The sequence below is a fragment of the Salmo salar genome, chromosome 11, assembly GCF_965601325.2.
Source record: "Salmo salar chromosome 11, fSalSal1, whole genome shotgun sequence".
NCBI lineage: Eukaryota > Metazoa > Chordata > Actinopteri > Salmoniformes > Salmonidae > Salmo > Salmo salar.
Window position 1 is genome coordinate 17495001 of NC_138301.1, and position 27827 is coordinate 17522827.

A 27827-nucleotide genomic window follows, 5' to 3' on the forward strand; every position below is an offset into this window, starting at 1 on the left:
TTCTGTGTGGAAGCCATTACCCCACATACACACACAATGACCCACACTACCACCTCCAGCTACAGTAATCACATCAACTACCCTGTGAAGAGAGACAGACCACAACATATTACTGCACTGAGACACAGAGTTATCATCACTCAGAGATGTTATGCCTGTCCAGTACGGATGGCGAGTAGGGGGGCTATGAGGTATCCATCTGAGCATGTGCAGTAGAGTCGGGGCTAAGGGGGCTGGGGTCCACTCCAGAAGACCCCTGCTGGGCATTCATACTGAGCCATGGTGAATGGACAACATGGCAGGGAGCTCCAAGCGTACACGCACACACCATTGATTTCAAAGTTTAACAAACTATACAACTCTATGCACAAATACTCTTTTTTTTTTAAATCCACAGAAACATTTACCCCCCAAAATATTTTTTTGCTTTGGGAGGGTTGTGACTTGTTTTTATTGGGCACAGAGGAGGAATGTAGTGCATTTCTTTCCCTGGTTAACATTGCTCTTTTGCAGGTTTTACTATATAATGTATATCAATTCCATCCTAGCCACATTTCCTCATCTGCTTGCATGCTCCTCCCCTATATCAAGGTGCATTGGTACTTCCCTTATGCACTATGCTTTTCCACATGCTATTTTGTACAATACCAAAGGTCAATATAGTCTACCAGTCTGTCTATCCTGCCCTCTGTCCATCATTCATAGTGACAATACCAGTAGGTGGATCGTTTGTGGATCGTGGATCGTTTGGCAGCAGAGAGGCCAGGTGCATCATTGAGCATGAAAGAACAGTAGACATGAGACACACAGCTCAAAAAGCTCTGCTATTGATCTTGTTAAGGGACAACACCATTATCCTAGACTAGCCTACAACACCACAATGTGATGAATAATTGCATTATTGTTTTCAAGCGAGTACAAAATTTGAATCTAGGTTTCAGTGAAAAATGTCATTTGAATAATGGCGCAAAAGCCCTGTGATTTGAATGTTTCATTCCATTTGGATCAGTTGTAGGTCTACTTTCTGCACTTTATAAAAGGTCCAGAAAGGCACAGTAGCAGGTCAGTCTTGCTGTATTTTTACTTCCGATGCTGAGATGCTCTGTCTGCTGCAGATCATCATTCACCCAAATTGTCATACAGTAATGTGGCCACATGCTCCCGGCAGGCCCAGTTATTCAGGAAAGTTTAACATGCGCTCTTCCTCCTCTCCAATCCGGGCGGCTCTTCCTCAAACACCTATAATTTAACGCCTTAATATAGCCTACATATTTGTAATTTAACTTTTTAAATGTATAACCTTTTAGATATGTGTCAAAAACACAACCAGTCACAATGTGTTAATCTGATTAGGGTACTTGTAAAGTCTCCTGCAGGCATGTGGAGGTTCGTCCAAAATATCATTCCAGCATCCTCAAAATCACTTGACATGAACCAGTTTTCCATCCAAACTTTTTATGTGAGTAAAGTTGCTATATGTCGGATAAACTCGTTTCCACTGCTCCAGAGTCCAATAGCGGTGAGCTTTACACCACTCCAGCCGACGCTTGGCATTGTGCATGGTGATCTTAAGCTTGTGTGCGGCTGCTCGGCCATGGAAACCCATTTCATGAAGCTCCTGATGAACAGTTCTTGTGCTGACTTTTCTTCCAGAGGCAGTTTGGAACTCGGTAGTGAGTGTTGCAACCGAGGACAGACAATTTTTACTCGCTACGCGCTTCAGCACTAGGCGGTCCCGTTCTGTGAGCTTGTGTGACCTACCAATTCACGGCTGAGCAGTTGTTGCTCCTAGATGCCATTGGACTCTGGAGCAGTGGAAATGGGCTCTCTGAAATGATGAATCACAGCATTTATAGTTGACTGGGACAGCTCTAGCAGGGCAGAAATTTGACGAACTGACTTGTTGGAAAGGTGGCATCCTATGACGGTGCCACGTTGAAAGTCACTGAGCTCTTCAGTAAGGCCATTCTACTGGCAATGTTTGTCTATGGAGATCGCATGGCTGTGTGCTTGATTTTGTACACCTGTCAGAAACGGGTGTGGCTAAAATAGCCGAATCCACTAATTTGAAGGGGTGTCCACATACTTTTATATTTATAGTGTACTTTTCAACATCGATGGTCGGTGCTCAGTGGGTGAGAATGCTAGTTAGAGTAAGTGGAAAGAGAGGGGGCTCATGGGTATGTGTCAGTAAGAGCTGGGAGAGGTGACATTAACTGGAGGGGAGAGAGAAAGGGAGGTTGTCCAGACTCATACTGTTATTACACTCTTGGTTTGACCGCCAGACAACAGAAACACAAAGAAAACAGTTATGAGCTGAACACAACAGTATGCCAGTGGAAGGGAGGACAGTAGCAGGTGACCCAACTGTGGTTTGTCACTATTATGATTTCCAATTGTAGCAATTGCAGATTATTTGGTAATTCCTTTAAAATTCGTAATTCCGTTACCAAATTGGTAACCATTTATGGTAGCTCTACCATTACGTGTTACTTCTGTGTACTTTCATTATCCTCCCTCCTGAGCATGGGCCCTCAGACCATCAAAAGGTTCTACAGCTGCACCACTGAGAGCATCTTGATTGGTTGCATAACCACTTGGTATGGCAACTGCTGTGCATCTGACCGCAAAGCGCTAAGTGCTTCCGTGGGAAGATGGAGGTGGGAGTGCTGCAATTTAGCGCTACAGATGGCTATATGCCCACGCTACAGACGGCTACATCAGTCTGCTAGTAAAGGACTAGTAAAGGCCCAGTGTAGAGGTCGACCGATTATGATTTTTCAACGCCGATGCCGATTATTGGAGGACCAAAAAGGCCGATGCCGATTAATCGGTCGTTTTTTATTTCTTTATTTGTAATAATGACAATTACAACACAGAATGAACACTTATTTTAACTTAGTTTTTCTTGATTGTTTACACACATTTTCTGAAAGCATGCCTCATATTCTCAGAACTTTACACACAAATCAAAAAACACACACACAAATGGGCAAAACCCCTCAATTCTCCAGCAAAATGAAACTTTACATTCAAAACAATGTTATTTCTTATCAAAATGGTATTTTGTTTTCAAATGACACACAAACCATCATATGAATTGACATTTATAAGAACCAGTTGAACACTGATGTGCTCAATGTTAAACACTATGATGAATGGAAAACACTTCTTCTCCATTCATCATAATGACTTAGGCCTTTTTTTGGTTCAGTGTTGCCATTACTACAGACAGTACATATGGCTTCCCTGTGGCTCAGTTGGTAGAGCATGGTGTTTGCAACGCCAGCATGGTGTGTGCAACGCCAGGGTTGTGGGTTCGATTCCCACGGGGGCCAGTACAAAAAAAAAAAAAAATGCATGAAATGTATGAAGTGTATGCACTCACTAAGTTGCTCTGGATAAGAGCGTCAGCTAAATGACTAAAATGTAATGTAAATGTAATAAGTGTGTTGTAAAATATTTGAGAGTATTGTTTTTATACTCAGAACACACAAATACACAGTAAAAAATATATTTTATTTTTCCCACAAAAACAATGTACACAGTGTACATCCCATTCCCAACCAACACAAAGTTGCACATACAGTGGTCTACATACAAAACAGAAGAATTTAATGTATACAGTTACAGTAAAAAAAATAATAAAATAAAAATTGAAACAAAAAACTATGCTGCATCCTCTCTTCTGTTGCGGTCTGGCCGCAGCACCTTATCCACATCACAAGCAATGTTTTCCCTGGCCAAGCAGCGGGGGAAATATCGCCTAGCATGGCGATTCCAGCCATGAAAAGCATCAGCTGCTATATCTCCACATGCGTCTTCCATAGCTTGGAGAAGAGCTATACGCGTTTGTGGATTTCGGTCATACACTTTCCTACTCCAGGCAGAAAAAAATTCCTCAATAGGATGTAGGAATGGAGAATACGGAGGGAGATAAACAACTAAAACGCGTGGGCAGTGAACCAGTTACGAACCAGAGCAGCCCTGTGGAAACTTACCTTGTCCCAAATGACAACGTACCTGAGCTGCTCTGGGCCATCTACCTGATCTGGTGGAATGAGTGTGTTGTGTAGGGTGTCCAGGAATGTGATCAGATGGGCGATGTTGTAGGGGCCAAGGGTAGCATGGTGATGGATGACGCCGTGATGGGTAATCGCTGCACACATTGTGATGTTCCCTCCGCGCTGGCCAGGGACTTGAACAATGGCACGCTGGCCGATGATATTCCTTCCCCTCTTTCGTCTTTTTGTGAGGTTGAATCCAACCTCATCAATGAAGATGAACTGGTGCTCCACTGCAGCCACCTCTAGCTCAAGGACTCTGAAACACACATGACAATATCAGAAATAGACATGGAGTGGTCACTATTGTGAAGCACAATCATTATGATTACAATACTGAAATATGTATAATTTATAGTGTTGAGAGTATGCATCAATTGTGGGATTGTATAGGACTCACTTGCACATAGTTATATCGCAATTCTTTGACTCTTTCTGAATTGCGTTCAACTGGCACCCTGTAGACCTGCTTCATTCTGAGATTATTTCTGCGCAAGACACGGTCCAGTGTTGATAAGCTTACCCTATCAATATTTTGAAATATCTCATTGTTTTCTATTATTTTTCTTTGTATTTGCCGTAATGTTATGGCGTTATTTTCTAGGACCATGTTCATGATTTCAGTTTCCTGTTCAGGAGACAGAACACGTTCCCGACCACCTTGTGTTGGTAATCTTTCAGCTCTGCCAAACAAATAGTAAAATACTGTAAATACAAAGTAGGAATACATTTCCCAAATACTTGAAACATACTTTATTTTTACAGTCCTACAGAACAGTCCACAGGCAATACTGTACTACTGTACTCATTGAGTACTGTATTGATATGCAGTACTGCAATTTTCTAGTGAGAGTAGATTTCTTACCTATTCTCATTTCGGAATGTCCGGATGATGGATGCTACAGTGTACCTGCTCAAATTTGGCTGTACTCTTTGCCCAGCCTCCCTCATTGTTAGACCATGGTTGACCACATGATCAACCAAAGTGGCTCGGATCTCATCAGAGATTACGGTCCTTGGCCTTCCTCGTCCTCGTCCTCCCCGTCCTCCTCCTCTTACTCTCACTCCTCTGGCTCTGCCTCTGTTTCCAATGTTGGCATCCATTGCTCCAAAACAGAAGAGCTCACCTGTTGCCCTTTTATGCTAAAGCTCTGATTGCTAATTGTAAAAAACTGTGTGACAGGTGTTTGCCCATGTGATGAGTCAGTGTGCATATTTGAATGGCAGTGTGTTCATTGTGAAAATAAGAGATTTTCTGCATGAAAATTGTGCCAAATGCAAAGAATTGTGTGTAGTGTTTTGAAAAAAGTGTGTTTTAGAACTGCAATTTGAGTGTAAAGCAGGAATTGTGCTTGTAGTTTAGCAGCATTGGTTCAGGGGGTTGGTGCATGAGTTACATGTTGTGGTCATTCTGTCTCAAGTACCAGTATGTGTGTGTAAACAATTGAGAAAAACTGTAATATAATACATAAATAAAATCAATTTAGCCTCAAATAAATAATGAAATATTTTCAATTTGGTTTAAATAATGCAAAAACAAAGTGTTGGAGAAGAAAGTAAAAGTGCAATATGTGCCATGTAAGAAAGCTAACGTTTAAGTGCCTTGCTCAGAACATGAGAACATATGAAAGCTGGTGGTTCCTTTTAACATGAGTCTTCAATATTCCCAGGTAAGAAGTTTTAGGTTGTAGTTATTATAGGAATTATAGGACTATTTCTCTCTATACGATTTGTATTTCATATACCTTTGATTATTGGATGTTCTTATAGGCACTTTAGTATTGCCAGTGTAACAGTATAGCTTCCGTCCCTCTCCTCGCTCCTACCTTGGCTCGAACCAGGAACACATCGACAACAGCCACCCTCGAAGCAGCGTTACCCATGCAGAGCATGGGGAACTACTCCAAGTCTCAGAGCGAGTGACGTTTGAAACGCTATTAGCGCGCACCCCGCTAACTAGCTAGCCATTTCACATTGGTTACACCAGCCTAATCTTGGGAGTTGATAGGCTTGAAGTCATAAACAGCGCAAGAGCTGCTGGCAAAACGCACGAAAGTGCTGTTTGAATGAATGCTTATGAGCCTGCTGGTGCCTACCACCCCTCAGTCAGACTGCTCTATCAAATATCAAATCATAGACTTAATTATAATGTAATAAACACACAGAAATACGAGCCTTAGGTCATTAATATGGTCGAATCCAGAAACTATCATCTCGAAAACAAAACGTTTATTCTTTCAGTGAAATACGGAACCGTTCCGTATTTTATCTAACAGATGGCATCCCTGAGTCTAAATATTGCTGTTACATTGCACAACCTTATAATTATGTAAAAGTCTGGCAAATTAGTTCGCAACGAGCCAGGCGGCCCAAACTGTTGCATATACCCTGTTTCTGCGTGCTATGAATGCAAGAGAAGTGACAATTTCACCTGGTTAATATTGCCTGCTAACCTGGATTTCTTTTAGCTAAATATGCAGGTTTAAAAATATATAGTTCTGTGTATTGATTTTAAGAAAGGCATTGATGTTTATGGTGAGGTACAGTCATGCAACGATTGTGGTTTTTTTTCGCAAATGCGCTTTTGTTAAATCATCCCCCGTTTGGAGAAGTTGGCTGTCTTTGTTAGGAAGAAATAGTCTTCACACAGTTCACAACGAGCCAGGCGGCCCAAACTGCTGCATATACCCTGACTCTGTTGCAAGAGGTGACACATTTTCCCTAGTTAACTAAATATGCAGGTTTAAAAATATATACTTGTGTATTGATTTTATGAAAGACAATGATGTTTGTGGTTTGGTACACGTTGGAGCAATGACAGTACTTTTTCGCGAATGCGCACCGCATCGATTATATGCAACGCAGGACAGGCTAGATAAACTAGTAATACCACCAACCATCTATAGTTAACTAGTGATTATGATAGTTTTTTTATAAGATAAGTTTAATGCTAGCTAGCAACTTACCTTGGCTTCTTACTGCATTCGCGTAACAGGCAGGCTCCTCGTGGAGTGCAATGTAAAGCAGGTGGTCAGAGCGTTGGACTAGTTAACCTCTATGGGCTAGGTGGGACGCTTGCGTTATTCAAATACCTCAAAAATGCAAAAACTTCCATTTTTCAAACATATGCCTATTTTACACCGTTTTAAAGAAGACTCTCGTTAATCTAACCACACTGTCCGATTTCAAAAAGGCTTTACAACGAAAGCAAAACATTAGATTATGTCAGCTGAGTACCCAGCCAGAAATAATCAGACACCCATTTTTCAAGGTAGCATATAATGTCACAAAAAACAAAACCACAGCTAAATGCAGCACTAACCTTTGATCTTCATCAGATGACACTCCTAGGACATTATGTTATACAATACATGCATGTTTTGTTCAATCAAGTTCATATTTATATCAAAAACCAGCTTTTAACCTCTATGGGCTAGGTGGGACGCTAGCGTCCCACCCGTGGTGCACTCCATAACAGCAGGTGCATTTCAAGAGCGGCAAATTTGAATCCAAATAAATGTCAAAATTCAAATTTTTCAAACATACAACTATTTTACACCCTTTGAAAGATAAACATCTCCTTAATCTAACCACGTTTTACGATTTCAAAAAGGTTTTACGGCGAAAGCATAAATTTAGAGTATGTTAGGACAGTACATTTAAAAGAGTTGTGTGTAATGTTTTGTCAATTCAAAGACAGGGTCACCAAAACCATAAAACCAGCTAAAATGATGCACTAACCTTTTACAATCTCCATCAGATGACACTCCTAGGACATTATGTTAGACAATGCATGCATTTTTAGTTCTATCAAGTTCATATTTATATCCAAAAATAGCGTTTTACTATGGCATTGATGTTGAGGAAATCGTTTCCCTCCAATAACCGGCAGTCAAGTCAACACCACAAATTAAATAATTAAAATTAGAAAACATTGGTAAAATATTATATTGTCATTTAAAGAATTATAGATTTACATCTCTTGAACGCAATCAACTTGCCAGATTTAAAAATAACCTTACTGGGAAATCACACTTTGCAATAATCTGAGCACTGCGCCCAGAAAAATACGCGTTGCGATACAGACTAGACGTCATGTTGGGGAGATCTAAAATCGAAAATACTATGTAAATAATCCATTACCTTTGATTCTCTTCATCAGATGTCACTTCCAGGTATCACAGGTCCATAACGAATGTAGTTTTGTTCAAAAAAGCTCATCATTTATGTCCAAAAATCTCCGTCTTGTTAGCACATGATCTAAGCCAGCCGGACTTCTCGTCATGAACGAGGGGAAAAAATATATTTACGTTCGTTCAAACATGTCAAACGTTGTATAGCATAAATCATTAGGGCCTTTTTTAACCAGAACATGAATAATATTCATGGTGGACGAATGCATACTCTTTTATAACGTATTGGAACGAGGGTACCCAACATGAACTCGCGCGCCAGGTGTCTAATGGGCCATCATCGTTCCATGGCTCTTGTTCGGTCAGATCTCCCTCCAGAAGACTCAAAACACTTTGTAAAGGCTGGTGACATCTAGTGGAAGCAATAGGAAGTGCCAAAATATTCCTCAGCCCCTGTGTTTTTCAATGGGATAGGTTTAAAGGTAATACAACACATCAGGTATCCACTTCCTGTCAGAAAATGTCTCAGGGTTTTGCCTGCCAAATGAGTTCTGTTATACTCACAGACACCATTCAAACAGTTTTAGAAACTTTAGAGTGTTTTCTATCCAAATCAAACAATTATATGCATATTCTAGTTACTGGGCAGGAGTAGTAACCAGATTAAATTGGGTACGTTTTTTATCCGGCCGTGTCAATACTGCCCCCTAGCCCTAACAGGTTAAACGTAAGGTTGCAAGATTGAATCCTCGAGCTGACAAGGTAAAAATCTGTCATTCTGCCCCTGAACAAGGCAGTTAACCCACCGTTCCTAGGCCGTCATTGAAAATAAGAATGTGTACTTAACTGACTTGCCTAGTTAAATAAAGAACAATTTGAACATTTCATTTTTTACATTTTTTTAAACGCAAATCACTGTCCAAAAATACCGATTGTTATGAAAACTTGAAATCGGCCCTAATTAAAAATCAGCCATAAAATCGGCACCTCTAGCCCAGTGCACAATTATTTTCATTTATTCATTAAAAAAATATTCCCGATTTTTTAGGGGGTGATGCAACATCCTCAGCACCCCACGGCCCGGTACACTGGGGCAGAGCTCCCTGCCATCCAGGCCCTAAACTTGTCAAAAACTCCAGCCACCCAAGTAATAGACTGTTCTCTCTGCTACCTCATGACAAGCAGTACTGAAGTCTGGAACCAACAGGACTCTGAACAGCTTCTATCCCCAAGCCATAAGACTGCTAAATAGTTAACCAAATAGCTACTCTTTTGACTCAACACATACGCTGCTACTTATTATTATTATTATTATTATTATTATTATTATATCCTGTTGCCTAGTCACTTTCCCCTGACCTATATGTACATACAGTGCCTTCAGACAGTATTCACACCGGGAAATAGAAAGAGCGGGAAATACAACATGGATTCACTACACAGTCTATAATTATATTAATTGAAATGCTAATCCTTTGCACATGAACGGCCGCTCATTCGAGAATATATGCAATGTATATTTACGCCCGTATGTTCTCTCTTGGAATCATTGATCGTCCTGTAGGGTTCATCAGAGTCTCTGGTTAACTTTCATTGAAGTCACAAAGTCTTCGTGGTTGAATGTAGTTAGAATGGATACTTCAGATGCGTCGGCGGTTGTCTTTATTCTCGTCCTAGGTTTACATAATTTCTAGCTGCAGACTAGTAATTCGTGTCCAAGATTTGCTCTTATTCTGTAGGGATCGATAGTCTGAGTTTAACCATTTCCAGCCGTGTAACCAATGCTCCACGTGGTATAGTCTGGTCCTTTGGTAGAGTTGTAGTTTAACCTGTTGGGGATAGGGGGCAGTATTTGCACGGCCGGATAAAAAAACGTACCCGATTTAATCTGGTTACTACTCCTACCCAGTAACTAGAATATGCATATAATTGTTTGATTTGGATAGAAAACACCCTAAAGTTTCTAAAACTGTTTGAATGGTGTCTGTGAGTATAACAGAACTCATTTGGCAGGCCAAAACCTGAGAAGATTCCAAACAGGAAGCGCTCTCTCTGACTATTTCTTGGCCTTCTTGATCATCTCTATCCAAAACAGGGGATCTCTGCTGTAACGTGACATTTTTTGGATAGTGGTCGATCTGAGAACAATGAGACTGGGGCGCTCGTGCGCGAGACTCCACCATGTTTACATTTTCAGTCTTTGAACGAAAACAGGGTTTCCCGGTCGGAATATTATCGCTTTTTTACGAGAAAAATCGCATAAAAATTTGATTTTAAACAGCGTTTCACATGCTTCGAAGTACGGTAATGGAATATTTTGAATTTTTTTGTCACGAAACGCGTCGGGCGCGTCACCCTTCTTTACCCTTCGGATAGTGTCTTGAACGCACGAACAAAATGCCGCTATTTGGATATATCTATGGATTATTTGGAACCAAACCAACATTTGTTATTGAAGTAGAAGTCCTGGGAGTGCATTCTGACGAAGAACAGCAAAGGTAATCCAATTTTTCTTATAGTAAATCTGAGTTTGGTGAGTACCAAACTTGGTGGGTGTCAAAATAGCTAGCCATGATGGCCGGGCTATCCACTCAGAATATTGCAAAATGTGCTTTCACCGAAAAGCTATTTTAAAATCGGACACCGCGATTGCATAAAGGAGTTCTGTATCTATAATTCTTAAAATAATTGTTATGTTTTTTGTGAACATTTATTGTGAGTAATTTAGTAAATTCACCGGAAGTGTTCGGTGGGAATGCTAGTTCTGAACGTCACATGCTAATGTTAAAAGCTGGTTTTTGATATAAATATGAACTTGATTGAACAAAACATGCATGTATTGTATAACATAATGTCCTAGGAGTGTCATCTGATGAAGATCATCAAAGGTTAGTGGTGCATTTAGCTGTGGTTTTGTTTTTTGTGACATTATATGCTAGCTTGAAAAATGGGTGTCTGATTATTTCTGGCTGGGTACTCTGCTGACATAATCTAATGTTTTGCTTTCGCTGTAAAGCCTTTTTGAAATCGGACAGTGTGGTTAGATAAAGGAGAGTCTTGTCTTTAAAATGGTGTAAAATAGTCATATGTTTGAAAAATTGAAGTTTTCGGATTTTCGAGGAGTTTGTATTTCGTGCCACGCCTATCATTGGATATTGGAGCAGGTGTTCCGCTAGCGGAACGTCTAGATGTAAGAGTTAACAAGAAATTTGTGGAGTGGTTGAAAAATTAGTTTTAATGACTCCAACCTAAGTGTATGTAAACTCCCAACTTCCAACTGATATATATATATATATATATATATATATATATATATATATATATATACACACACACATTCCGGACTCTGACATTGCTCGTTCTGATATTACTTAATGTCTTTATTTTTATTCTTTGGATTTGTGTGTATTGTTAGGTATTACTGCACTATTGGCGCTAGAAACATAAGCATTTCACTGCACCTGCAATAACATCTGCAAATATGTGTACGCGACCAATACAATTTGATTTGATTTGAGAGGGGTAGAGAGGCAGAGAGTGAGAGGTTAATGTTTCCACGCCTGCTGTTTAGTTATACAATACCTCACCCTTCTAATAACTTCTAGATGGTAGGAAATGGCAAGTCCTGCATAACAGAGTCACTGGGAGGAGGAGCCGAGACAGAGAGAGAGAGAGACAGCGAGAGAGACAGCAAGAGAGACAGAGACAGATGAAGAGTGAAATGTTCTGTTTCCTTCATATGAGAAATAGAGGCGAGAAATTTTAAACAGTTGGATAATGTATAGGACATGCACCAGTTGTCAAAAAAGACTCAATCAACTAGGTCTTTATAAAATAGATTCTCTACTTTCACTTGCATATAACACCCAAAATAGTGGTCTTTCTAGGATCTTTTGTGGTTTTATTTCATAGCAAAGCAAATGATAGGGCAACTTCCATACAGACACTGGTCATTCAATCAATCAACATCTGGATATGAATCTCGATTGTTATCAGAAACATTCACTGCACACAAACTGTGGCTCTTGTTTGACTAAATGGGCCATTTTTTCAATAGAAATAGTTTAAAACATTTGTCCATATCTATTCAGGAACGATAGATAGCATACTGGGATCTGCCACACAACAGCTGTTTTCTTGTTGAACCACGAATGTATGATGCATGGAAGAGTGCCTGTACTTTCGTGTGTTTATATCAGGGTTTCCATTAGGAAAATGTGGCGCCAGACATTTGACCGGTAGCATTTAAATTTACCAGACATTTAAGAGATTTACCGGACCCATGCATTGGATGTTTAACCTGATTAGGGCGTCCACCCACAGTGCTCAGAATGACACAAATCACATTTAGATTATGGTAATTAATCTTAACAGAACATGCAAGTCGAGGACGTCGTCCTATCCGAATTCCGATGCACAACTTGAAGATGTTAGAATAACTGTCCAATAATTTACCATCAAGACGAGTAGGTCCAATGAACAGCAAAATCACTATCCTATGTCAATCTACTATCCTCATAGTAGAAAAGTTAACCAATTCTATTGGTCTGCTTTTTATTTTGTGCGAGAAAGAAATAGCCTATTCCAAAACAGACTCTGGGACAGTTTCGGGACTATAGATCCCAAATTCATACAACAAGTAGGCCTAGACTACATCGCAAAAAAACATGAAAAAAAAGCAAAGAGGCTCATGCAACAGATCAGTACGTTTAGCTTAAAATCTTTATAAACTATTATTTATTCTCATTATAAGTGCAGCAATGCTATTATGGCTAACGGAAACCATGGTATGTGTGTTTGCACGTGTATGACTGTTTGTGCGTGTATGTTTGTGTGTGACTGTGCGCGTGCGTGTAAGTGTACATGTGTGTGTACGTACCCACAGGAGCAGGGAACATTATGTGCACTGCGCCAGCCCCACAGAATGGGTGCACAGAGACAGATGGGCTGATTGATAGCACTGTGCAAATGCAGTCTGACGATCAGCAGGACGTTGGAACATGCGTTTGCCCATGTTTGTGTGTTTGTGTCAGCATATACATAAAAAAATAAATGTAAAAAAAACTATGTGCACGAAGACAAAAGTGCTTACGCCTGCCTACTCACAGGAATATTAAATTATGTTTGTTTTTTTACAATTTGTGGTCCAAGTGGCGTAGCTACAGTAGTTTAAACACTGTGTGTGGCTTTGGAAAAGGTACCTACTAAGGTCCATATCTCATAATTATTACACAAATACCCGATATTGTATCTAAATGAATAACTGTACAATAAAGCCATTTATCATAACAGGTATGCATAGGATGAAGGGTCATTAAAATCAGTTGTCAAACATTGCAGCAACGAGAAGGAGGAAAGTCCCAGGCAGCCATAAACCAAGGTAGGCAGGGAGGGACTCTCCAGTTTCACCACGCGCTAGGGAGCTCCGTGTACAATAACATTGACATGCCGACAAGTTTATACAACCAAACATACCTCACAATTGTCTACATATTTAACCTAATAGCTTTATCTGTGCCACCTACGGCCTGCTGAAGTGGGGTATAATGTTATCAGATTCTTCCCGGAGAAAAACGGAATCACTGTCGCCACTCTCTAGAGTAGGGCAAAGAGGTAAAGCACACACATTAATATCTCTCTCTGATGGGGAGGCAAGGGGACCTTCCCCTGTTAAACAAGAGCCAAAGTGTGTGCTAAGTCCCCATTTTTCCTCTAGGCCCGCATTATTAGCCAAATAATGATCATTCTACGCAATTAGACAGGCCCACTGGACTGAAGATCGACCAGCCCGTCTGGCATTTGCCAAAACTACCCTATGGCAAGTCTATTTCTGGCATATGACATGGAATATACTGCATATTGCCTTACATTTCACACAGTGGGGGTCATATTCGTTCTGCTCCATCTATGTACCTTGTCTTGCTCTGGACCAAACTACAACAATGGAGAAGTTGGGAAACACTAAACAGTACATTGCCTTGGTGGTGATTTTCAGTTTGATTCTCAAGAATAATATCCACATGCTGTAATTCCATCCAGGACAGGCTGAGTAGAGTTTGAGTCACACTGAGTGGAGAAAGGCACACAACCCCAGCAGCAGCTGCAGTGTCAGCTGCTGGCCGTTCCAGCTGCGCCCGCCAGCGGCTCAGCTACAGCACGATTCTCACAGTCACCCACATGAGGTTTCACACCGCTCTCAAGTTGGCACAAACTGGATTTATACTATTTATCACATTTATCATATAGGCCAGGCGTACAGTAAAGTGACCAATCATAATGCAGTTCCGGAGAGATAGCAGAGGCCCAGGGAGCTAGACTCTTTCCCACTCATGTTTACATTTATACTCAAAAGGACAGTCTGCAACATATTAACAATAGGAGGCATAGAGATAGAGAAAGAAAGAGAGAAACAACAGAGAAGAGAAACATGGCCTGAGCTAGCATTTGTTCCCCTCTAGTGCTTCATGACTGCTGGTGTGCTCGCTCTATGTACAGTACTCATCCATGCAAATCCTGGGCTGCTCCAATCACAGCCCTGTGCTCCTATAGGCTTTACAAAGGGCCTCAGAGCAGCATGGGGCTAGGGGCCTCGGTGCGGCCACATCAATGGGTCAACAACGCCAGCAACAAAACTAACATGGGACGGACGGGAGGCTGTAGGAGGGAAAAGCCCATCCAGGACAACCACAAGGTCATATACTGTAGCTGCAGGGTTGGAGAGAGAGGGACACGGACTATTAAAAACCCAGAACTCCCCCCTGACGTTTTATTATTGTGTCTGTGAGATTTGATTTGATCAATTCAACCAAGTGGTTTCGGAGGGAGACACTTGATAGTATCACGAGGCAGTGATCAACATAACTGATAGAAACCGAGTGATGGTGTGTTATGAATTAAGATGATACATTGGTCATATACTGGTGAGAATGTTCTGTTTGCTCTTTTTTTTAAAACTGGTTAAATTGCTATTTCTACCCTGTAGCCACCTTCAACTTACCACAGGAGAGATAAACTACATAATAAACGACTCACTTGCCTCTAACCAAATTTATTTGAATTTTTGAACAACTTAGTCCAGGTCATTTTTTGACTTTTAAGTGAAATATATACTTTTTGGGGGATTCTGTGCAGTTGTAAATCAAACAAATACGTGTGAACACCAAAAGTGTTTTCAATTTCAAAGAATTTTAGAATAAAGAGTGGTGCAAGGGGGACAATATATTTGACCGCAATTATACATACATACAGTACCAGTCAAAAGATTGGAGACACCTACTCATTCAAGGGTGTTTCTTCATTTTTACTATTTTCTACATTGTAGAATAATAGTGAAGACATCAAAACTATGAAAAAAAGAAAAAAGTGTTAAACATATCAAAATATATTTGAGATTCTTCAAAGTAGCCCCCCTTTGCATTGATGACAGCTTTGCACACTCTTGGCATTCTCTCAACCAGCTTCACCTGGAATGCTTTTCCAACAGTCTTGAAGGAGTTCCCACATATGCTGAGCACTTTTTGGCTGCTTTTCCTTCACGCTGCAGTCCAACTCATCCCAAACCATCTCAAAATGGTTTGAGGTCGGGTGATTGTGGAGGCCAGGTCATCTGGTTGGATTTGTGTCACATGCTACAGAGTTGTGTGTGTGTACTCTATACAACCTCTTACACCAAGTCCAATATAAGCCCCTAGCTCCTGCTCCTACTGAACCCTTCCAGTCTCTTAAATTGGATGCAGCGTAAAATGACTGCCCCCTCTTACTGAAGCCACGGAAGTTCAAGGCCAAACGCGGTACTGCAGGCATTGTTAGCAGAAAACAGGATCCCTCATTACAGTGAATGGAAAAATGGCTATCTTCATGTAAATAAAATAAAAATACTCAACAATTATGTTACCAATAATTGCTTCTAATACACCAAACCGCACCCAAAAGAAGCTAAGGACAATTTAGTTGCTAATGGCAGCATACCGTGCCCCGGTCAGCCTTCAACTTGAGTTACTCAATAAGAAGGGGCAGCACTGAGCTAGCCTGCAACGTCTCTTACTGGAGCAGCTCAAACTGTGCATGTTATGTCTTCACATATGAATGGTGTCACATGATCAATGGCTTTGTCCATTCATATATACACTCATTGATTGGATTAAGCAATATGGTGAAAAATCCCACCTAGCATAAAATAGGGTTAATTAAGCAATAAGGCACCTCTGGGGTTTGTGGTATATGGACAATTTACCACGGCTAAGGGCTGTTCTTAAGCACGACGCAACGCGTATATTGGCCATACACCACAAACCCCAGAGGTGCCTTATTGCTATTATAAACTGGTTACCAATGTAATTAGAGCAGTTATAAGTAGATCTATAACATATTGTTTATACCCTTCTTATCTTTTCAGATATGCAAAAAGTATTTAGAGGTAGGGGAAGGGATGTATTTGGGCCCTACTCTGCACCTTGCCTACTCAATCAGGGTTCTCTCCCCTCCTCAGTCCCCCTCCCCACTACAAGCCCCACGCTACTCCTCCTTGGTCATGTGACTGAGCGGACAGCAGTGCGGAATGGAAGGAATGTGATCGCATGACTGTCTACCCAACCAGCGCCGTGAGGAAGAGACCCCGCTCTTACACACACAAATCACCATCACTGCCTAAAGCACACACACACAGAACAGAACAAAAACATGTAGCCTGTAGCTTGTGACTCGTTTACCACACAGACACGTCTTTTAACGGCTAAATTATCCCTTTAACACAGCTCACAAACCATAATGATCCAGAACAATCTAAAGTAAATATATTGCTGAAGTTACCATGTGGCATTAATCAATACAAAAATGAATCCATCAAATCAACTACTTTTCTTCAAGATAGCAGTATCGTCCTGTTAAAACTAACCGACAGTAGGCGGTGGGCACACAGCAGCAGCACCTGTGTTTTAACATTCAGCACCCTGGCTGTAGTGGAATACTCTGGGGATCACCTGACTGGACCCATCCCTGAGCTTGTGACAAACATATCACACAGCATATTGATCCTGGGCTGTTTATAGCTGGGGGGGGGGGGGGGGGGGGCATCAATACTCACAACGCTCTCTCAAAAAGTCCCTTTGGCACTGATATGCTTTTCTAGAGAACATCAAAACTCCCCACAGCCAGTGGGAACTCCCCACAGCCAGTACTGGGAAATGGACTTGAGAGGGTCATGCAGTGCAGCAGTCATCCGTGACCGTGTAAAAGGAGTAGGCCGATGTGTTGTGGTTGATTAAATAATCATCCCAAACCGATTGCAGAGATGAGGCAAATAAGTACCTATGCATCACTTAAAAACCAATACGCCTTTTTTTAGTGCGGAGTTAGCTGAAGTGTAAAGGTTGTTTTGAGAAACTTAGAGGAATCCTAGACGTCAGCCTACAGAGATTTAGGTGCAGTCTAATTGAACAGAATGAGCTCTGCTCTTATCCCAGCTGGCAGCCATCAGAGCAGGGAAGGAGGCTTTAGAGACCAGACATCTCTAACAGTGCAGGAGGATGGATCTCAACATCATGACGTACGTTAATAATACAAATAAAACTTTCTGGCGCAGATCAAAAGTCTACCACAGAAAAGTTGAATTGGTGCACCGGTAATAACAACAAAAAACATTCCACTCCATTACATACAATATTGTTACTAGAGGGTAATTACAGTGTTACTACACACACACGATAGTATGAAGTGGAACCAGTCAAATATTTCCAGATACTGAGATGTATTGAGTGAAATAATCACTGAACTTTTAACGTAAAATTGGGTGAATAACATTTTGATTGGCATTGTAATCCACAACAAAGACAGGTTTTACTAACATGACTACCTCTGCATCGTAAGCTTCCTGACTACTCGTCTAACGTTTGACAGTAATCTGGTTAAAGTCAAAGGGAAGATATCTGAACCACATCCAGGCAACCACAGAAACCCTGAACCTGAAGGCCACCACAATAAAGAGCCCAGTAGACATCAGAGGCCAGACATACAGTAAAAGTGAAAGTCTCCCTGTCTCATTCAAGCAACTTTCCTCTGTCACTGAACTGTCCTTTATACCACCTTCGGGACTAGGATTGGTCCTCTGACACTACCAAAAATGAATAGACGCACTTAGCCAGCCATACAAACCAACATCTTCACTGGACAAAGATATGCAGCTCAAATTCAGCCTGGGGCCTATTTAAATAATATGCATCCTAATTTAGCTGTGTATCTCCAGGGGGGATCACGATGCACTCACATACAAATAGAGTAGGCACTAGGCTTGGGTGATATGCTGTTTATACCATATACCGGGGTATTTTGAAATACCGACGGTATGATTTTCAATGCCGTTGCGGGGGTTGCGTCCTATGCCACTGCTTATAACTATAAGAAATCTAAGATGTGTCAAATAAATCATATCTGGCTCAAGGATCCAGCTATACTGGTTTGCTGACCTGCTAGCTAAGTGGCTAGATGTCAAGATCATGCTTCTTGGTTACAGCAGAGACATTCATACCTCTTCTGGATCAAGATCCCTGTTGCGTAAATTGTTTTGTGCGGTAAAAAATGTACGGTATGACGGGACTGAAACTCCGGATAACTCCCAACCCTAGGAGGCACAGTCAGACACACACTACACTCATCATGCTTATAAATATGCCATTTCCACCCCACTGGGCTGTCAGAAACACAGCAATCACACCTCAAGGACCAAGGGATTGAGATACGGGCACAATAAATAAAAGAAGACGGCTTGGATTACATGCGGATTTTTGACAGACCAAGTTCAAATAATGCTAATGACTTTAGCCAAGTGCATAGTCATTGATGCAACAAACTTAACATAATTACTCCATTTACAGAATAGCTCATTAAGGACAAAGAAATGCAATAATCTTTATTAAGCAGGACTTGTTCACAAGCATCCTCCAGGGGTTGAGGTAGGGTGCTGAGGTAGCTGCAGACAGGGGCTGAGGTAGGGTGCTGAGGTAGTTGCAGACAGGGGCTGAGGTAGGGTGCTGAGGTAGCTGCAGACAGGGGCTGAGGTAGGGTGCTGAGGTAGCTGCAGACAGGGGCTGAGGTAGGGTGCTGCAGACTAGGACTGAGTCAGTGGCATGTAATAGGGATGGATTGGGTGGATATAGGCCCTGTTCCAATTTAGATATCGTTCCTTTCTCAACTCCTGGGAAAAAACAGATCTATATACATGATTGGATGGGTAACTAAGGTTACCTACCAACCTACTTCTTTCACCAATCACAACCAGTTAATATATGTGATTACATAAAGGAAGGTGGAAATGAAGGGGAGGGAGGCATTGAACAGGGCTAATGATGAAGGACTCAGAGGGGCAGAGGTCAGTCGAGTTTCAGACAGAGGCAGGAAGAGTGAGAAGGAGTCAAATTGAAGCAGGGGTCAGTGGGCTGATTAACACTGAGCATTAAATCATTGACCATGGATGAGATAGGATGACTAGGGGGAGTCAGGATTAGAAAGTAAAAGGAGAATGGGAGACAACGCTGGGAACCATAGAGAGGAGGCCTCTTTTGAGTGAAGTAGTGATGAGGGTTCAGTGAAACCCCAATAATTTGGTCGGTGTGCTAGCAGGAGTACTGGGTTAGAGGGAGAGAGAGCGCTTGTCTAAACACACACACTCACAGCATTCATTTGTTCCTGATGAGTTCAGCAGAGTTGACATATTTTCATTTGATCTTTCGAATGGAAAAAAACAAGCTCTTTGTTTGTGGATCTGATGTAGCGACATCCCATGCACCCAAACTATCCCCCGTCAATTCATCCCTGCCCCACTCTCACCCCCTACTCCCACCCAGCAACCTCCATTCGCCAGCTCCTGTTCCCACAATACCCTCCCAACCAACCCACCACCCATAACATTCCTCTTTCTCTCTCCAAACATGCCACACTCACACGAAAGCTCCCACCAGTCCAGCGAAGGCGCTACAGTGCTCCACTGTGGGAACACACCCCGGGGTGTATGAAGGCTGAGGGAGATGCTCACACACACTGCTGTGGGCCTTGTGATGAGCACATGCCACTGTTGCCTGCTCCAAACACACACACACACACACACACACACACGCAACCCCTCAAGGTAATGTACTGTAGTTTGTATCTCCATCTTAAACCACATTGAGACAACATTATGGATAGAATGGGCAGAAAATGCATTATCATGAAACACAGTTTGTGCTCTCAAGCATTGAAAATGCATTAGTCCAAATTACATTATCAACAACTTATTTTCCGATCCTTCAAGCCATACTTGAAGTCTCACGTGTACATATTCAGGTAGAACAGGGATGCTCCTCCATGCATCTTGGTTAACAGGAAAGCATTGTCAGCCCTGATACCACTATTCCTCCACGTTTTTCAAAGCAACGATCCAATATGTTTGCCTTTCCTCTAAAGTGAGCTACGTCAAATAGGCTAAAGCAGAACAAAATCCCATCGGCCCATTTCATGTTTCTACTCCCGTGCTCCTGCACTTTTCTTTGTCATGTAAATGCTGTGGCTGGTCTCTCTCGCTCAGTGTCTGCCCCGCTCCCTCGCCGCCTATCGGTGGCTCCCTGGCTCTCAGATCACAGCTTCCCTTCTCTAACTGAAGGCCACCGCAATGCCTGAAAGGCAGCGACCAAGTGCATCCTCTCCCAAGCCTCCAAAACACAAAGCACATGTTCGTTATGACGATTCCAAAAATATAATAAGCCTTCATTTGTTTCGAGGCAAGAGCACAAACATAAATTAAATTATGTGACAATAGATAAGAAACGTTAGTTTTAGGCATTTTTGAAAATCCAGATCGTGTGTAAGGTATGAGAGCAGCTTATAAATAATTGTTAATAGTGTTATTTTGGCATACACCTCACTAGACGCAAACAACTGCCGTACCAATATGGGGTATTGCATTCGATTTATAGATAGTGACATCTGAAAAACGATTTTGTCCCACCGGCAACGCTTTTTAATTGTGAAAATGTAGATTTGTGCAGAAAACCCACAGGCCACATGTTTAACGCTCAGTATTTAAACCTCTTGAAACGGAACCCACATTCCTCAAACTCAACTCCACAGCACGTCTTCAAAAAACGCATGACTCCACTGTAACATTAAATACGCTATGGGCAGATAATGGTTACATAGTTGCAGATGTGCAACTAACTTTGTAACCGTCAGTCCAGCATTTGGGTATAAAGAGAAAACCGACAGCGTGTGCTGGAAGACGAATAGGTTATTGAAAAAAAGTAAGCATGTTACAGCCTTTAATAGATACAAACACTGCAACGAGCAAGGTGCAGAATGTGTTCACTAACCAATCTCTTCTAATCGCACCTGCATGTTCTGAACGATAACTATTATAGAATACATTACTAACTTGAAAAGGCATGCGCAAGTCAATAACATTGCTATTAAGCTAAGCGATTTACCTTGAACGGATGGTCCACAGAAGCCCAACAAAAGTAGATAGAAAACCCAGATAGGCTCCACCGCCATGTAAAGCATTGATTTCCAGCAGAGGGGTAAAGCAGCGTGCGGGTCTCTACAGCCAGCTATACCGCTAGCAACATGTGTATATATAATAGAATCCGCAATAATCCCCTCTCTGAAGTAGGCTATTAGTTGGCTATTGGTTCATGTATATCGCTTTGGCATAGTCCCCTGCTTTCACTCAGAACAGGGTCGCATTTAGTCGGGAAAAAGCCGTCGTGTCTCTCGGCGCTTCATCGCCATGTTGTGAGCGAATGCAAGTGTGTGTTGGCTGCTCCACAAGACGCACGCACGCACGGACGGACGTATGCACATTTACACACACACTCTCCCTCAAACACACTGGCAAGTCCCGCTTTAGGTGTCTGTTGGAGCCACCTGAAACGCTGCCAATAATTTCACACACCCCCTTTCTTCTTTGTTGAGCTCTACGCTTGTGAATAGACTGCTGTGCGCCGCAGCCGTGCCAATATAGCCGGGAAGAAACCTAGAATCAATCTCGCTGTATTAGGCTCCCGAGTGGCGCAGCGGTCGAAGGCACTGCATCTCAGTGCAAGAGGCGTCACTACATTCCCTGGTTCGAATCCAGGTGGTATCACATCCAGTCGTGATTGGGAGTCCCATAGGGCGGAGCGCAATTGGCCCAGCGTAATACACGTTTGATCAGGGTAGGCCGTCACTGTAAATAATAATATATTCTTAACTGACTTTCCTAGTTAAATAAAGGTAAAAAATAATACAAATACAATTCTGCAGTTTCATATGGAGACACAGCTTGGTGAACTGATGTTTAAAACAGAAGTGGTGTCCAGTGGCGATTTTAGCATGTAAATCTTGGTGGGGCAAACAAAAAAATTATAATTGGGAATGCATGCCAGCAAAGCCACTACACAACACAACACTAAACAATACATTAATTGCACTATAACAGTGACAAACAGTGTCCACAAACTGTTAGGGTCCTACATAAAGCTGTCCCAGGAGCAGTCCTAACATCTTACCACTTCTACACCTGGCTATCAGCGGAGCCTTGTCTGGCAGCAAAACAGTTCATTCAGCCTCATTTACTGCCTTTTAAAAAAACATAGCTGATATGGCTGACTTGCTTAAACAAATGTGGTTTCCACTGACAATTGAGATGTACAAACCATGGCATAAGGGGACGACATGCGGATAAGAAGCAATCCGTAATTTTGGTTAAGACATTAATGTGATGGACATAGTCAATATATCTATTTGTTCAGCACTTTTGAAATGTACAGCGACAGAATTCAGAACATGGGCCGTTTTTACAGTGTTCTCCCAGTACACCAAGTCAGAACAGTAGGATAAATAAAGGCTGCATATAAGCAGACAATGAAAGCTCTTACAATATTCAATGATTACATTTCTCTAAAACAGGTTATAGGCTACATGTGCACCACCAAGTCAGAACATTAGGCGAAATTAAGAGGGGAAAATAGACCAAATTATTAGGGTGAGGCACATGGGCTAGTAACAGCTTACTATACAACATACCCTTAGTATTACCTTCTTAGCTAAGGGATACATATTTCCCTGGCATATTACATCACTTATGCAGCAGCATACAATACATTTCTGGACTCACCGTGTTGTGCTGTGCTCACTTGAACAGGAAGGTGGCGCTGCGGGCCTTCATGGGCAAATTTTGTCTGGCATTCTCTGGATTTATAGTGCTTTCAAGACAACTGGGCACTCTGAAAAAAAAAAAATGCAAAAGTTATTTTCCCAGTCGGAGCTCGTTTGTTCCCGAGTTCCCAGTTGATTGAACTCACTGAAGTCAGATTTCCCAGTTCCGAGTTAACAGTTGTTTTGAGCGTGGCAGAAATCATGCTGGATTGACAGCTTGGCCAACGATGAATGTTTATCATTTTAATGTGGAAAAGAGACCCTTAAACCCAGAATTGGGACCACATACCCACTCCACTGAATAGCAGGCTAGTGATTGCTTTGCAATGCTTGCAGTTAGCCATTGATTCCTTCCAAACCACTCATTGTTGAATTTGCAATAGCCAACTTGTTGTGTAATATTTATGTCCAATGGCCGATGAGCACGATACGTTTTATCTATAATGTATCTTCATATGACAAAGATTAAAAGGGTTTGCCAGTAGATTGCCGACTTGATTCATGATGATGACTGCTAGCTAAGATTTTGAAAGTATGATGTTGACATGATCAGTCCAATCAAAGCTACTGTAGATATAATGTGATTTGACATCATATTTATCTGTGGCCAATGACCTTGAGCCTTCTTGGACGGACACTTCTAATGTAACTCTATGGCAGCACCCACCCTTAGATTTGGCAGTGACGTAGTGTCCCTATGAATGACAGAACACTGAGCCAATCACGGCACAACTAGAGAACATTACCAACCCCTACACTCCGTATTTTCCACTGGCTGCCCCACCACCACAGAAAGCATTGAGCTAGGCTGCCCCACCTGCCCTGAATGACGGGTCGCCACTTGTGGTGTCCAAGGTTGGGTGCACCTGCCATGTGTTCAAGATGCACATGTGGCAGTCATACAACCTACAGCAAAACAAGCTTTCTGACAGATAACTATTCATATCACAATTATGATAGCCAACATAATACATGCTCCCTAGTTGCTATATGGTTTAACCAGTACCCTTAAATCAGTTGAATTGGCAGGTCATTTTTATCTCAACTCTCAGGGCAGGCAGCCCCACCCTCTCCCCTATCTAGAGGGCTGAGAAAGAGAGAGGGAGAGAAGAGAGAGGGTAAAGATGAGGACCAGGTGTTGAACATGTGCTCCTTCACTAGTGAACGCGCTCTGACTGCATCCCAACCACCCATCTAGTCGCTGCCTGCCCTGCCCTGCCTTGCCTTGCCTTGCCCTGCCCTGCCCTGCCCTGCCCTGCCCTGCCCTGCCCTGCCCTGCCCTGCCCTGCCCTGCCCTGCCCTGCCCTGCCCTGCCTTGCCTTGCCCTGCCCTGCCCTTCCTTGCCTTGCCCTGCCCTGCCTTGCCCTGCCCTGCCCTGCCCCGCCCCGCCCCGCCTTGCCTTGCCTTGCCCTGCCCTGCCCTGCCCCACCCCGCCCCGCCCCGCCCTGCCCTGCCCTGCACCATGTGTTAAGGGACCCACCATTGGTTTTCACATGCAAACACACAGCAGGAGCCAGCTGGACCCCAGCCCTCTGAGAGAGAGAGGTAACAATAACATGCTGTGGCATACCCAGAAGCCCCATGGCCCATTTCCGCTCTGCAGCCAGGGGAATAGTATAGCCTACAGGAGGAGATGGGTTGGGGAAATGTGGCTGAGGGATTAGCGTCTACGCAGACACTTTGCATTGCAGCCCCTTGTTTCCAGGGATCGGACGGGTTGATCTGAGTCCATCCTGTTATTGTGGTGAATAGGTGAGAAGAACTCCCATCTCCTGTTCAATGCCTCGCCAATGTACAATGCACTCTGTCTATGCCTGGTGTTCAAATGCATCCTGTGTGATTGGATTATGGCCACATTCAGAGAGATTGGTGTTTTGGGCCAGGTGGGATGAATTTCAATACCATGTGCGGACACAGATCCTATGATTGTGTTGTTATTTGGATAATTTGCTCTTGGATTAGAAAAGTTCCTTTTGAGTGTAGTACCAGATGTGGTTGGGACTTGAGTGCTTGTGGTCTGACAACGCTTTCTTTCCTTTCACCAGCCGTCATAAAATACTGAGTGCATTGGTTACTTGAATACAGGAACAGCTGTCAGTAAGAGGTAGTACAGTATATAGTATGACCCCTGCAATTTAAACTCTCCATCAACATGCAAAGTGTAGTAGGCTGCATTCTGAAGGTGATTACTTACCCAAGAGGAATCTGTTCCTACTTTAACCAAAACATAAATGAATGAAGCCTTTATAAAGCTATATGTTGCTTATGAAGACTTTAGAAATGCCTTTTAAAGTTGTTTGTTAAAAGTGTGATCTCAAACAGTACTGAGAAAGAAAAAGAGGCAGAGAGGACAATTTCTATGTGTGTGACATGTGACATGTAACATGACAGGAGCAGAGGGTGCAATGTTGTAGTTTCAAAGCAAGTTTGCTGCAATTCTACACAGTTTGCCATTGGGCGGAGAGTTGATTTTGCAATTTTATAACAAGTTTCATGCAATTCTATTCATTTCACGATGGGGCAGGGAAGAAAAATGAGCAGTTTTACAGCTAATTTCCTGCAATTCTACACATTTTGCCATAGGGTGAAGAGAAATGTTTGCAGTTTTTAATATGATATCTGAGTGAGAGTGACTAACAAGATCAATGGGGGCACACAGGTCGGTAAATCGACCACAATTACTACAAGTTTAGATAGCTGGCTAGACTAATTTACCAATCTAAAAAATGTTAGCTGACATGGCTGACTGTCAGTAACTGACATAAAAAGTGAAAAACTGCTGATGAGCAATTTTTGGTGGAAATTGCTCCTTATGCATTTTACTATTCCAGTAAGTTAAGACCACGACCAAGTTCATAAATTATTTTTGTAAATTATTATTTGTAAATTATTGTTGATCCGCAGGGCCTACAAAAGGGGGGCCGCAGACCGCCAGTTGCCCATCCCTACACTACATGAATGTTAGCTTGCTCATGATAGAAAAAAAGTTGCAGTGCTCCAGACGTGCATATTTACAAAGTAATGAGACGTGATTTGTCCTACTAGTCCCACAGAGCTAGTTAACAGCAGAAGAGACGTGATTTGTCCTACTAGTCCCACAGAGCTAGTTAACAGCAGAAGAGACGTGATTTGTCCTACTAGTCCCACAGAGCTAGTTAACAGCAGAAGAGACGTGATTTGTCCTACTAGTCCCACAGAGCTAGTTAACAGCAGAAGAGACGTGATTTGTCCTACTAGTGCCACAGAGCTAGTTAACAGCAGAAGAGACGTGATTTGTCCTACTAGTCCCACAGAGCTAGTTAACAGCAGAAGAGACGTGATTTGTCCTACTAGTCCCACAGAGCTAGTTAACAGCAGAAGAGACGTGATTTGTCCTACTAGTCCCACAGAGCTAGTTAACAGCAGAAGAGACGTGATTTGTCCTACTAGTCCCACAGAGCTAGTTAAAAGCAGAAGAGACGTGATTTGTCCTACTAGTCCCACAGAGCTAGTTAACAGCAGAAGAGACGTGATTTGTCCTACTAGTGCCACAGAGCTAGTTAACAGCAGAAGAGACGTGATTTGTCCTACTAGTCCCACAGAGCTAGTTAACAGCAGAAGAGACGTGATCCTGAGCAACTCTGCTCTGATCTTAATTCACTCTATCGCCACCAAACCACAAACTGACAGAACCTGCCAGAACAACAACAAGAGTACCCCATCTGTGATTTGTTAACACTACAGAAACAAGCCTCGCAATAGACCGTGTTCAGATGGAACACATTTTGAGATCTGTGGCGCTGTGATTCTACACCGGTCTCACTCATTACCACATCAAAGGTTATTTTTGTCACAGGATAACTCAATACAGATATAGGATCTTAATTTGAGCCAGTTTGCTACAGCAAGAAAATAATCCTGCAACAACAGGATATGTAAATTATTATGTAGATTATAATCAATGGACATTTTGTAGGAGTTTTTTGTAAGGGAAAATCAAGTCTGAAATTTCAAAGTGGAAATTACAAACTTCAGATGCCTTTTAAAAACTAAAATACACAACATGTTTTAAATTGCTGGAAAGTCCTCTTTCAACAGGGTGATCAAATTAAGATTCTACATCTGCTCCAGGAACTATGGGTTGCTATTTTAACTCCTTTCTCTTCATGACGAAAACAAGTCAGTTAGAGCGAGCCAAGAGAGATAAAGATAGGGCAAGCTTATTGCAGACAAATTATTTACACACGTTGAGGTTCCACTTAATGAGGCCAATTAGGATAGTAAAGTTGTCAGGCTTCAGTGAACAGGGAAAGTAGTTTTTCTTTTGGCAATGAACCCAACGTTTGTGTTTTTCCTGTGTGTGAACAAATCAGATTTTTCCTTCTTCTCCTAGGGCCTTTTAAAACGTAATTGGTTGTGTGTGGGACTTTACATCTTGGACAATGAATGGCAGTAGTAGACAGGATTACTACCCTCAGAGGAGAGGCTG

The 27827-nt window shown here is 42.1% G+C and overlaps 1 protein-coding gene across 1 annotated transcript in view; it reads right to left on the reverse strand.

Annotated features, from left to right (window-relative positions):
- The window catches only part of LOC106562145 (immunoglobulin superfamily DCC subclass member 4), a 64429-nt gene extending 42271 nt beyond the window's left edge, over positions 1-22158 (reverse strand). The window contains exon 1 of the mRNA XM_045689093.2: positions 21649-22158. Within this exon, the coding sequence (XP_045545049.2) occupies positions 21649-21724 (76 nt within the window). The 5' untranslated portion in view covers positions 21725-22158. The remainder of the gene's footprint in view (positions 1-21648) is intronic.
- Between the last annotated feature and the right edge of the window lie 5669 nt (positions 22159-27827).